Source organism: Streptopelia decaocto (genome assembly GCF_964273445.1).
Source record: "Streptopelia decaocto genome assembly, chromosome: 3".
Lineage (NCBI taxonomy): Eukaryota > Metazoa > Chordata > Aves > Columbiformes > Columbidae > Streptopelia > Streptopelia decaocto.
This window is the reverse complement of record NC_138656.1, coordinates 51,356,105-51,370,081: the sequence shown is the minus strand read 5'-3', so window position 1 is coordinate 51,370,081 and position 13,977 is coordinate 51,356,105. Positions and strand designations below refer to the sequence as shown.

At 35.3% G+C, this 13,977-nt stretch overlaps 1 protein-coding gene across 6 annotated transcripts in view; it reads right to left on the bottom strand.

Annotated features, from left to right (window-relative positions):
* UTRN (utrophin) overlaps positions 1-13,977 on the bottom strand; it is a 369,822-nt gene that overhangs the window by 84,694 nt on the left and 271,151 nt on the right. For all 6 annotated transcript variants that reach the window (XM_082049170.1, XM_082049169.1, XM_082049171.1 and 3 more), the window contains one exon: positions 6,164-6,293. In XM_082049170.1, coding sequence (XP_081905296.1) covers positions 6,164-6,293 — 130 coding nt within the window. The remainder of the gene's footprint in view (positions 1-6,163; positions 6,294-13,977) is intronic.

The window sequence follows — 13,977 nt, the reverse complement described above, 5'->3', positions numbered from 1 at the left end:
TATCTATACCATATTTAGCTAAAACAAAGAAAAAGCATTTTCATCTCAGCCCATTTAGGCTTTCTTCTATCAAAACTGAAAGTTCTTCAGACCAGAGAAATATAATTATATAATGAAAGAATAGGGAAAGTTTCTGCCGAATAGAAGACAAATCGCCTTTGGTCTGCAGAAGACAGGATTGTGTAAGCAGAGAAAATGAAAGCTGTTAACCTCATGTATGATGAATCCTTCTGGAAAGGGCCCTGGAGTATGGGCTCTACATAAAGATAAATGAGAACAATGCTAACAAATATACATATCCCTTAATAATGGTTATTGGTATTTCCCAGGAGGTGCTGGTAGGGAAGACACAGAGGACAAAACAAGGAAAAAATACCTTCCAGTTAAAAGAGATAATTAAGTTATCATCCCATAACATCTGTCTCCAGAAAACTAGAAAACAATGTATTTATCCAGTATAACCAGTGTAATTTGTCAGTATAATCAGAACAGATATAATGGTTCCCACTAAAAACAAGCCACCATTTTGTAATAAATGGTACAATCCAAAGCAAGTTCATAATACTTTTGCACAGTGGAAGCCTAAAGTTTCTGTTGCTCCAGAAACAAAAAAACAGGTATGAATTCAGTTTTACTCTGCTCCTGTCACAAAACCAGAAAAATCCAAATATAACAGTACCGTTATAGCATCATCAAGCAACTACGTCTCCTTCCAATACCCATTGAAGTGACAGTGCTAATGAAGAAAAGGCTATCACCACTGTATCTTAGTTACTCTAGGCAGGCAAGGAATTAATCCTGCATTTCTTTCCAAAGCACTGCAACTGCAGATTTTAACAGGCCTTTTATTTCTTCTGAAGATCAATAAAGATTTTTTTCTGACACAGCATATATGGCAGGTAGCTTCTCATCAAGGCTGCAGGAGACAGATATACATCCCCTAACAGCATTTCAAAACAAAACAAAGGCATCTATTTTATTCTAAAGCAATACAAAACTGGAAAATAAAGACAAGTCAGGCAGCACAAATGATAGGGCTCTCTGATTTGATGACATCGTGTAACAACACAGGACTTTAAAACACCCATGTTCTGAACTTTTTGAAACCTTCTAAGCAAGTTTCTTCAGCCCCTTTTCTCCTCTATACACTTTCAGTTTAATAGTCTGCAATTTCCAGTTTGCTTTCTTGAGGCTCATTTAAAAGGTTGAGCTGTGTTTGCTCTAGAGTGTAAGAAAGGAATTTTCTTTCAAACAAGGTCCTAACCTTTGACATCCACCAGTCATCCACATTGCTAGTAGCCTAACTAAGGATTCTCTTACAGACAAAGATTTACTGGTTTCTGGACTCTTCAAAATAAGGCAACAGTTAAACATTAAGAGCATGTTTTCCACCAGGGAAGCATCCTGTATTTCAGCTAAAATTGGGCTATAACATAGCATACAAGGTCAAGACTGAATATAGCTCTGCTTGGATCCTGAGGTCCTCATGGTTGGAAGAAAAAAACAAAACAAACAAAAATAAATTAAACACTATGGCCTCATTGCCAGCCTGTTTCCAATACTCAGCTGCTAAAATTTCAGGCTTAAAACTCCTCTAAATTTGCACTCCACACCACTCAGCAAATAGAAAGAACCTCCTTGAATGTTACTAATATGACTCCAAGCAGGCAGCATGTAGACTCTCCAGGAAGAATTTCAAGGCTTTCCCTAGGTGCAATAAAACTTGTAGGGTGACTAAGATATTTATTTGGAAAGGAAAGCGATACTTAGTTTGAGATTCTCTCATGAGTAACTGCATGTTTCTCTAATCTTCTGATGAAACTCTCAAATGTCACAAGTGAATGAGCTCCAACTAAAACAGAAGCCGCCATGTTCAAAATAGTCTAAGTAGTTTCTGAGCATGATTCCACTGACCTCCAGTGGGCTGTATTCTCTTCATTCTCCTAAGCACTCCTAATTTTCACACTCAAGACTTCATAGTCAGCCCAGCTGCAAAGCAGAGAATGAAAAACTATTTCCAGTGGTGTGTGATAGCTAGTGGATGGGCACAGTGGTTGGGAAGAGAAATGCTGCCTGTTGTATACTTTAGAAAACAGTAAATTGCCTATTTCCAGTCAGATCTTCCTTGCTAAGAGGAAAAATTACGTCAGAGAATGTATTTGAATGTGTTCAGCGGTAGGAAGCAAAGAAGTTTGACTTTTATTTATGTCTTAAACAGGTCTACATTGCAGGTCTACAAGTTTACATATATATGCATGTAATTAACTGATACCTATTAATATATTTCTCTTATTAGACAGATGTGATTTAGGGGGGTTTCTACACTTTCATTTAGAAAGAGATAACAGATGGTAAATACTTAATTTAAAATGATGTCTTTATCACAACAACCTCAGCTACCAAGTAACAGCTGTCAAAGTTAGCAATCTGATTGTGTAACAAAACTAGAAGCTACTGTTTGACAATACTGCAGACTCCTGGAAACATTCACTATTGCAGTCAGAATCACTGTAGTGACCTGTGGAAATCTGCTAGGATGTACCTTTATGTTATTTTCTAAAAAAAAATTATCTCCACTCCATCAGTGGAATTTTAAGGACACAATTTCAGCAAAGTCATATCATCAATTCAAAAATTCTGGGGACAGAAAATGTTATTTTTGCCTTTCTTTATGTTTCCCATTGGCCTGCAACCTTACTAACAGTACCAGGATCTAAGAAGTCTACTGTAATTATGCCATGGAGAACTATAATTAATATTTTAGATCTAAGTTTTCTCCTGGACTGCAGACAAGTGACAAAGCAGCTAAAAATGTGAGCATTTCCAATTTCCTTATACTGTCCATCTATCAAATTCTGGAGCTGGCCTGCTGGTTTATCAGTCAGTCCCACTCAGATGCTGAAGCAGCTCAAAGGCAAAAAGAACATGAAGCTTATTTTCTTGTGATGGGGCCTCCCTAGAAAAATATAGCAAAACAAAATCAGGAAAAAAGACAGATGGGAGATAAAATTAACTTAGAAGGAAGTTTTCTGAAAGCTGAAGAACTGTGTTTAAATGTGCCAGTTACTACATCATATAGCAGAAGAAGAACAACACAGGAAAAATAAGGTCAACATGGGAAAGATGAAACCAAAACAAGGCTTGCTCATAACTTGGCTTTTCATTCTTATGATATATTTGAAATTAACAAGAACATTATAGACAATAACGGCTCATCATAAGGCATCCTATAACAAATATTCTCTTTGGATAGAACAATGAACCTGCATATGCACAGTTCAAAACTGATTAATATCGGTTTTCTCCTAAATCTCTCTCATTTCATTCCTTGTCTTTGCAACAATGTCCTCCCTGGAATCAAAACATCTAGGTGGAGAGAGAAAATAAAAAAAAGGGAGAGAGAGGTGGATTGAGAGGTTGAAGAAAATAGAAAGTGATTTTACAACCTGCATCCTCTACGGTTTAGCTCACCCTCCCCTCTAAACACCTCTGCCATCACACAAGGGAAGCACTAACCCCAAGAAACAGTCATTTTCCAATTAATTATGATTTTAAAAGAAAAAAAATTGCTATTTGTATTATAGCTGCAGCCAAAAATATATTCAAACTATGACTGTACAGTGCTGTGTACTGCACATCAATATTTTTAAAGACAGTTTACAATCCAAAATCACACTTCTACTCCACTAGTAACATGAAGTGTACTTCACCTACAAGTTAACTTTAACCTACTGCAAAGAATACCAATGACGGAGAGGCTGACAGAAACTAAAAACAATAAACATTTTAGAGACAACCATAAGCCCACACTCACAGCCCTCAATGAAAATGGCTAATCAGAGAGAAGAAGACAAGAATGAAGGAGTCAAGTCGAGCCTGGGAAAGGGGAGAGGTAAGTTGTGGTTTTAAGGTTTGTCTTTTTGTTTGGCACTAAGGAATCAGTAAGTAAATAATTATTTTAAATGGCAATAAATAGTTTATTTTCCCTAAGCTAAATCCATTTGGCCCATAACAGTAGTTTGTAAGGGATCTGCATATGTCCCCATCTTGACCAGCGAGCTTTGTCATTCCTGTTCTTCCTATTTTTTTGCCTCCATCCCACTGAGGTGGAGGACATGAGTGGGCAGATGGGAGAGAGTTTGGCTGGTAGCCAAGAGTAACCCACCACATGCTCAAAACAAGAAAGTCTACAGCACTAGCAAGTGTGAAGAAGGAAGAGGAAAGTAACTTAATGCATATCTATAAAACTTCCCAATCTGAGCACATTTGATCAGTTTTCAGATACGACTAGACAAGAGACACACATCACTTGCAGACCATCTGCTTGGCCATCACTGTTATGCTGTTTTTACCAGGGTCATCAAATTCCCTGCTATTCTGTTATCAGTGCCACCTGTATAGAACAACATAGTAATAATAATAAACAACAACAAATTGCATAACAAGAATTTATGATGCAGCTCATCATCTGAAGTTTGTTCTTGCACTTTCAGTAAATAGTGACTAGATCACTGACATCAACCCCTGCTAGAAAATGAACATTTTAATGGATGGGCATCATTTGTGCCGGGTGGTTCTATGACTTTTGAGAGCAGAGTTTGTGACTTCAGACTTTTGGGTGAAAGAATGAGCAAAAATAGAGAGAGCATTCCTTATTTTTCAACTGCAAAGTTGTTTGTGATTTAGACCAACTAAAACATCAAATATATCAAATAAGTTTGAGAGTAAAGACAAACAGAATGTTTTTGGGTGTCAGGAGTTCAAAAAGGAAGTATTAAGATACTTTACAGCAGCTAAGTACCAGATATAATCACAGGGAAAATGTTTCACTGGCTTCAATCACCAGCTATTCAAGCTTTATCACAAAATTGCATTATGGAATATGAAACCACACAAAAATTTGCACAGAAATAACACAAACTATGGATGTAGGAAAGATTAGTTGTTTCCATTGAAATAACTTTAAAAGTTTGCTATGGAGATGTGTAGGAAGATGCGGGAAGAAAAAAATAACTTCCAATACAGGCAGCTATGTTGCAATTTTCTAAATTATATAGAAGAGTAAATTATTCACATCTTACAGCAACTAATATTTCTAGAAACGTAGATTACTACCTTTTCCAAGAAAAAATCTTATTTAATGAAAACATTTAATAATGTTCTAGCTTATATCAGAAACATAATTCTAGGATGTAATTACACAGATATTTCAGATATTTTTCTGTTTTGTGGTTATGACGGGTGGAGGAAATTTATTGGCTCCTTGGTGGTCTCTGATATAGAGACATATCTCAACAAATACTATGCAAATATTATTTCTAGGATAGTGGTGGTTTATTCACAGAATCACAGAATGTTATGGATTGGAAGGGACCTCAAAAGATCATCTACTCCAATCCCCCTGCTGGAGCAGGAACACTTAGATGAGGTTACACAGGAATGTGTCCAGGTGGGTTTTGAACATCTCCAGAGAAGGAGACTCCACACCCTCCCTGGGCAGCCTGTTCCAGTGCTCTGTCACCCTCACTGAGAAGAGGTTTCTTCCCAAATTTAAGTGGAACCTCTTGTGTTCCAGTTTGTACCCATTATCCCTTGTCCTATCATTGGTTGTCACCAAGAAGAGCCTGGCTCCACCCTCGTGACACTCACCCTTTATATATTTGTAAACATTCCTTAGTAATAATTCATCTAACATTCAAATCTTTTAGATTCTACAATGACTGCCTTCCTAAAGTAAATTCCTTTTACTTCTAATGCGATATACCATCAAATACGTTTATTTCTATTTGTAGAGTAAAACTATGCAATATCAACATACATATATATACATGTGGGCGTGCACCCTTGAACAACTGTTCTAACTACATTTAAGGTGTATGTGTTATCATGTTAAGAAAAAAGAAAAAAAAAAAAAAACAGAATTGATGACTTCAGTGTTTCAAATAAAAAACTGGAAAAAGAAATAAAGATTTTTTTACTTCTATTAAAATGTGAGTATTTACAAGACAGAGTAGTATTACTTTGAGGCTAAATAATTGAAACAAAAGCAATCAAGATGTGGTTTGGAAAATTCTGAAGTCTAACCAAGTACTTGCAATATAAAATATGTGCTAGAGACATGTAAGTCCATTTTGACCATTCCTGGAAGAGAGTATTTTCTGACCTGTTTTCGAATGCAAGCTCCTTCTTGGTTCCTCAGGCCCCTCGATCGGTTGGTCAGCAAGGAAAACTCGTGCCTGGTCCACAGCATTGAAAATTGTTTGTTCTTTGTCCTTCAGTTCACGCCTCAGTGCCTTTTGGGAAAGGAATGAAGAATGTCATTTTTAACTTGATCAGGTGAACAACAAATACTGTACCATTTTCCCTGTTTTCACCTCTCTGATCTGACCTGTCTGCTAAGAAACAACCAACATATCATTCAGACTCCAAAATAAAATGTAAATTTTACAAAACAGAAATGGTGAGAAATTAAGTAAGGCTAGAAGGGTAACTTTTACAGAATCAGCTTGAGGAATTGAACACAAGATGATGATGGTAGGTTTTAAAATCACATAAATAGAAACTGAAACTTCTACATTCAACTTCTAAAACTACAACAAAAATTACAGCGTTTATTGCCATTAACAGATTGCTAACACATAGTTGGTTACTGTAGACTATTTTTTCTTTTTCATAGCTGGAATAATAGAAAGTTGCATCTAGTGAAACTTCAGAAGATAATTTCATGATTGCTCAAAAGAATTGCAAAAGTGCCTAGCATTCCTTAGAAAATGTTACTTCTCATACATAGCTCCTATTTATTAATATTTGTAAAACTCAGAAGACATGTAACCAGAAGTTTTGTGATAAGAATATATTCCAAATAAACATCCTTCAATCAGCTAAAAATATTTTATAGCTTATTGTTCAGACACAATCGAGCCTTATATAAAAAAAGAAAAATCATGCTAATGGAAATGAATTTCAGGATTTTTTTTCCTCCAGCAATTATGAATTCAGTGTAACTACCCTTAAAAAAAAAAGTGTTTATAAGCAGCCAGCTGTAGTGTCCCACCTAGAAGGAAACTGCTTTGCATGTTTTATTTGTATAACTTTCTCTCAGTAGAAACACAAAAGAAGATACTTTAAATGTTACTAAAATGCTATGCTTAATTTTTCCAAGATATTATTTAGTTCTAAGTACAAAATAAATGCTGATTTTCCTGACATGAGCTGCTCAGGCCCCATTCCAGCTCAGAAAAAGCAGTTAGTCTTCACAACATTATATAACAAAATGAGTGCTTTCCACTACGGAAAATAATGAAAAACAGTTACCATGCAAGTCTCACAAATGCTACATTATCCTTCCCATCAGTAAGTCTTTTGATCCTACAAAACCAAAAGCCACCTACCTCTTGACTTTAGCTTAGAAGGCAAGATGGTTTTTTTCCCCTCCTTCACTCCCATTTTATACCTTTGTCCTCATCTTCCCAAATCCTTCCACTCTTTGTCACTCTACTTCTGCTCCAAATAAAACACCCCAAACCAACAAAAACTAATTACTGAAAACACGCTAACTATTTAGGAACTTGCATTATATGGTCCTGTTTTCCGTAACTATAAGCTGACTTTATACAAAAAACTCTTCAGAAGAGTGTTATCTCTACCTGCTTTTGTAGAGCAGTAATAACACTAAGAAGAATAATCCCTATTCTTTGTAGGATTCAATATATACTATGTTTAATAAGAAGAAAAAAAAGGTAATTTAAAAACCAAGCCCTACTTTGTAAATAAATAAATAAATAAATACAGAACCTGTAACTCTTGTAAAAGCATCATTCCTGAAGAATCTCTTTGAGTCAGCACAGTATGTCTCAATATTTAAATTTCACATAACATTGGAATAAAACTCTTTAAAATCATCCATATTTTACAAATCACAAAACCACTCTCTATGCAGAAATTGGTTTCAGGAAAGAAGGAAGACAGTAAGCCATTATCACAAATGTGCAATTAAGGTTCAAAAATTACCCATTTAAAAAGCTTTTGGTTAGTAGAGTCTGTGTGAATGCATCGTTAGAATACAATAATAACTTTCAATTTCAAAGATTTTGTCAGAAACAGAGGGGTGATTACTTTCCTGTAAAGCAGGAAATCTTTCTGGAATTACTTTTTCCCTCTTCATGCAATTTCCCAAATATTTTTGAAGCATACAAGAAAAAGGAGGTTATGACAGATTTTGACCCTACAAAGAGATTTCATCAGTTCGAAATAACCTAGAGATGGATCTCTTTTGCTGTCTCTCTCCTGTTTACCTTCACATAGTGTGTTCATCAATTTCTCCTGTTCACCCTCAATAAAACTTCAATCAAATTTAACCTAAGAAACCTTGGATTTAATTCTCTGTTCCCCTCTACCTTCCCTGCCACTGAAGCTGTTTAAATTGAGGTTGACAAAACAAAGATTTTAACACTTTGGCCCATATAGCTCATCAACACTAAATCATTTGCAGCATTCTTCATTAATAGATTTTAGAAAGAAATCTTTTAGCATTAAAGAAACCTTGCACGTGAAGTAATAATCTTGAAATAATTTAGTAGTAATGAAGAGTATCTTGAGCACACCACAGACTTCTTACATTATGATTTATACATTTTTTCTTATGCCAATTTTTGCAACAGCCACTCAGACTTGCATAACTTTATTCCTTGTTTTTTAGCAATACTTGATACATTTCCCTGTCTCTCTCTCTGCCAGTAAACAAGAACAGCAATCAGAATACACGATGCAAGAATAACCAAATAGATCAATAATGCCCTCTTGTCCTTCCAGGCAAACCTCTCTGCACCAGAACAAAAAAGAAACTTAGAAATGTAATCTTGACCTCAAATATCATCTGTCTTGAGTGGGCTGGAGAAAGATTTCATTGCAAAAATCACATCTACAAGAACACTACAGAGTAAAAAGAAGTCATAAAAAGCCCAGCAAGGAGCATGAATGCTGCAATACTGAATTTGATTATTGTATTAAAAATTTGTATATAAGTGCAATAATGTATTTTTGTGTTTTGTTTAGTTTTGCAAAAGATACCTCTCCAGTGGCTACTCAGAATGGATACACCTCTCTCAGTAGGGAAATATATTGCTGTGTCACTTCATTCTCTCTTGTTTGTCATAAAGAGCTAAAATAGTTAAAGCATTTGTACAGCTTTGAGCATAGCACAGGTTTTGATAGTGGGAGATTTTTTTTTTCCTTGTAGCTAGCTATACTTTTCAGGGAGAAAGGAGAAAATTAATACTGAATTTTTGGTATAGGTTAAACAAATAGTAAGTGAAGGTATGGCAAAAGACTGGACTGGAAAGGCATCTGAAAACTTGTTGAAACTGTGCTAGTAAGATAAACACATGGATGCAACTATTTCTTGAGTCTTGCTGGGTACGCAGATGTGAACACAAAATGGAAATGTGAACGCTGAACACATAAAGTAGCAAAATTACTTTTTTCCCCACATGATGCTCCTTCATATTTATAAAAGTACAATGATATTTTAAAGATATAAAGGGGCTGTATGCAACTTTGGCAGTAATTCATAACAACATATTTCATACTACAACCTAAATTATACAGTCGCTGTATACTTTATGTAATGGGTTAAAATGAAGTTTCACCTCCCTCTGTAAGCTGACAGGTGATAGACTACCAAATTCAACACCTACAATTCCAACAGTTTTATTGCATTTGCAAATTAGATCTTATTTCCTATATAAACCAGGACACGGATTTTTAAAGATTCCTAGAGAAAACAACACTAACTTTAGACATTATTGATTTTTACAATCAAGGGGAAAAAACCTTGGAAACCTAAAATCTGATGTGTTGATGCGGTGTCAACACAGTTTTCAGAGCTGACCTTAAATAATACTAGTCAAAGATAATTTAAAAAATCCTCCTTTGAGACCTGAAAGAATTCTCCCACTGGTAGACGGACAGGCGTTCACAAAACTACGCTCTTGAAATGTTTTCTTCAGCATCACAGAAAGCAACAAGTATGAACAGCATCACAGTGTTCATTCTGCAGCTATGAGGGATATTCTTCGAGCTACTTGACTATGGCAGAGTAACCCAGGACCCACTAACAGAACCCTTCTCTCAAGGAAGAGAAAAAAAAACCTGTTTGCTCCCTGATTTACAACAATTAGCAAATTATTTACTCTCCATTTTGATTTGTTCCTCTTTCAGGAATTGTGAAACATATGTTTTTCTCATAACTTTGGAAATTATATACAATTTATTCTGTTATACCAAGATAATCTAACCCATATGACCTCTGTTCTTTAGAGATGCTTATGATTTCTAATATAAAAACTAACTCTTCTTACAAGCTAACATTTTTTTAACTTTCTATCTGAAATTATTGACAAAGAATTTGCCTAAATCAAGGTCTTTCAAAATTTCCATTGGGAATGCTTTGTAGCTGAAGCAATGTCCCCTCTTGAAAAATTAGAAAGCTAGAAAAAGTTTCGCTACTCATTAATTTTTACACTGTTCAGTGTATCCTGTAAGCACCTATTTCCTTCAATTGAATCTTAAAATTATTTTTCAAGCATAGTAAATAGGCTTCCAAAATGACGCACTTTTAGTTTACAGCCTCTCTTTTTCTCTTTTGAATTGTACAGGCTTGTGTAGAATAATTCAAGCAGCAGATCGGCTTAATAGTTCCAACAGATGAAGGCAAAGCTAATTTCAAAGAAAACACATCGGATGTTTCTTAAAAACAGAACATATTTAAATCAGATCTCATTATGCACTCTTTCAGGGAAGTAAAGACACATTCTTGTAACTCATATCAGTTTATCACAATCTAGCTTTATGTGCCAATCAGCAGCTCCTGTAGCATTTAATTACTTAGTCATCTTTATTCTGCACCCGGTGCTTGAAAAACTCCTGTTACTTTTATACACTAAAAGGAAATGGAAAAATAATCATCCGTGTTATATAATAGCATAAGAAGAATAAGTAGGTTGATTGAGAAAACTTGAAGAATGGAAAGAGGAATTGTTTATAAAGATCACGCCAAGATCAAGGTTGTGCCTGAGTCTCTGCCAGTTGCCGTCATCATTAAAGAATCAACTGGAAAGAAAATAAGTGTAGCATGTTTAAAAGCTGCTCCTTCACCACAGACACTAATATAACACATATACAGTAAATTTCAGAAGTGATTATTTTTGTCTCTGGACACACCTCTATGGGAAAGGTTGTTTTATAATTTATCTACCTCAGCTGGTATAGAATACATTAAAATAAAGAGCCATATTTAATTTGAGATGGTGCATCTGACCATGCATTTACCTTTTATTGCTTCATACTTAATCTATACGGCAAGAGAAATAATGAAGGAGAAAATCAGTGCCTAATAGTCAACCATGAACACGGAGATAGAGACACACACGTAGCACATAAGACTTCAAAGATGAGACCCAATATTTCATGTTCTGACAATCAGTGACAAACAGTGACCAAGACCAGAATAAGGAAAGGAAGGCAAAGATCAGATGGGAAAACAAACAAACAAACAAAAAGAACCCCCACAGCACACATCAGAAGCAGCTATTTGCTTCCATAATAAATATATATTGAGCATTTCAGATTCATGTTTGTTTTGTTTGTTTGTTGTTTTAAACAGCAGGATCTAAACAGAAGCTTAAGTTTTGGATGTTTATTCCATGCCATGTGCAAAAGACTTCTCAAAAAGGATTAAAGACAAGCGAGTGTTGAAGGCTGCATTTTTCTAAATTGTCTCTCAGTTTACCATTTATCACTTGCTGCTTCTTTTGCTGTACTGGCAACAGAGGGTCCAAATACAGTGGCAACAAGTAGGATTCAACATGAGAGTAGACCTGGACTATGCATGTTGGTGATCTTTTACCAGAGGCTAATACAAGTTAGCTTACTTAAGACTTTCCCTTTGATTTATCAAAGAAGATACTTCAGGCCAGAAATAGAGGTATTTCTTCACTGAGACTATTTGTCCCTTGACAATTTCCCTTCCCACTCTGGTTTATGATGAGTGCATGTGCTCACTGAAAATATCACCCACCTCTGTGTAGGCATTAATAGATATTCATTACCCGAAATAAGCATCTATAACTAATTATCAAAGTGCTTCACAGTAGTAGAGCCAAAGAGAGAGAGGATGAAAAGTATGCTTTACCTTCTACTGGCCAGTCTTACAGATATGAAATACAAAGCTGTTACTAACATTGTAAAAACTAATAACCTGACAATTTCAAACTGCATCTATGTATTTATGTTGTGATACCTTAATTAAGAAAGGGTAATTGACTTCTTTCTGAACTTGTAAATGTAGTTCGAAAATGGTGAGGCTATTTTATCCTAACTGCATTTTAAAATCAGAAAAAAGATGTTTTGAAGCCTGTTGGTAAAGTTTTCACTTACAATAACCTTGCAGAGATTTTGAGGGAGCTTTTCTTGAACTAAAGAGTACAAGGATACACTTTTTCTTAAAAAATAAAAATTGTTTTCACACAGTTAATGATTTGCTAAGAAAGAACCTCTCTAATCTTTTCTGAGGGAAGAACTGCTGCAAGTCCTGCGTTCCATGGAGATGGTACAGGATTTAAATCCAACTAGGGATGAAGGGAGACACTGCTTAATTGAGCAAAGGTTACAAAAAATGAGGCATAATGATGTTCATTAATACATCTTCCAGCACCAAAAATCTTATGTAACTGGATTTTTATTTCCCAGCCAAATGAAATGAGACTATTATTTGTGTTTCTAGGTCAACGATAACCAAGTAGTTTGAAGGGCTCAACAGAGCATAGTGCTAGGCACTGGAATGCTTGAAGGTTGGTTGTTTGTTCATTTTGTAATATAATTTAGAAGTGTGCTGGGGGAGGAGGGGGGGAAGGGAGAAATACACCATGCATCCCTGAGCTGTTGCTTCAAAACAACTTCATTATCTTCAAAACAGTTTTTCTAAAAATATATTATTATTGTTCTTTACACAGAAGTAATCTGAAAAGACAGAGATCTGTGTGTATGAACACAAATTCCCCACTGAATGAACTACTGAAATCCTCAGAAATATGGCTATTCTGGATTTCTCCCAAAAGGTTAGTGGAGTCCCATTGTGATGGGTTTGCTACACACTTAGCATATATATACCCTGAACTTGCTTTGTTTGGTCTTGGTCCCTTCTTCAAGAAAGCTATTTTTTCAGTCTTCAACTCTTACTTTGCATTTTGCTTTCCTTTCTAGGCTTAAGCTTTCTCTCCTATTGATGATATTGACCAGGACTGTTAAAGGAACAGCAATCTGTTTTTCTTTTGGTTTTATGTGCTCTGAGTTTTTAATGAAAAAATAAAGAAATAAAAGTATCATATAAACAAAACAGGGAAAAAAAAAAAAAAAAAAAAAAAAGAAAGAAACCACTTAACACCTGCTAGAATACAATACTTCTCTTGCTTATCCAGCCAGTTGCTGAACTAACTGAGCATATTTTGGTCTAAAGCCATTGTAGTATGACAACAAAAAAACGGCATGAGAATCATTAAATTTGATGGTTTGAATAGAACTGCACAGAAGAAGTAGATTAAAACAGACTTGGCTTTACATTGCTATGCTCAAGGGAGAAAAAAAAAAAAGGTAATGTTTTAGTGGTGCTTTTAGCAAAAAACCTCTGTTTAACATACCTAATCAGGATTTAATATAAGAATTCACACAGGATGCGCCCTAGAGACAGCAAAAATGCCTGAGTCAGAGTGCAGAGTCTTGAAGCTTTCCACTCTTCAGGTGATGGAAAAACATATTTACCTTTACACAACAATAGTAATCATCCTGCTAGCAGTGGAACCAATTTTCAAATGCCAAACTGCTTGTAAATACACATTCAGTTTTACATCAAAGGATTACAACGTGCCTTTGGTGAAGGAAAATTAGTTCCATCAATTTTTACTTTGGAAACATGACAACCAT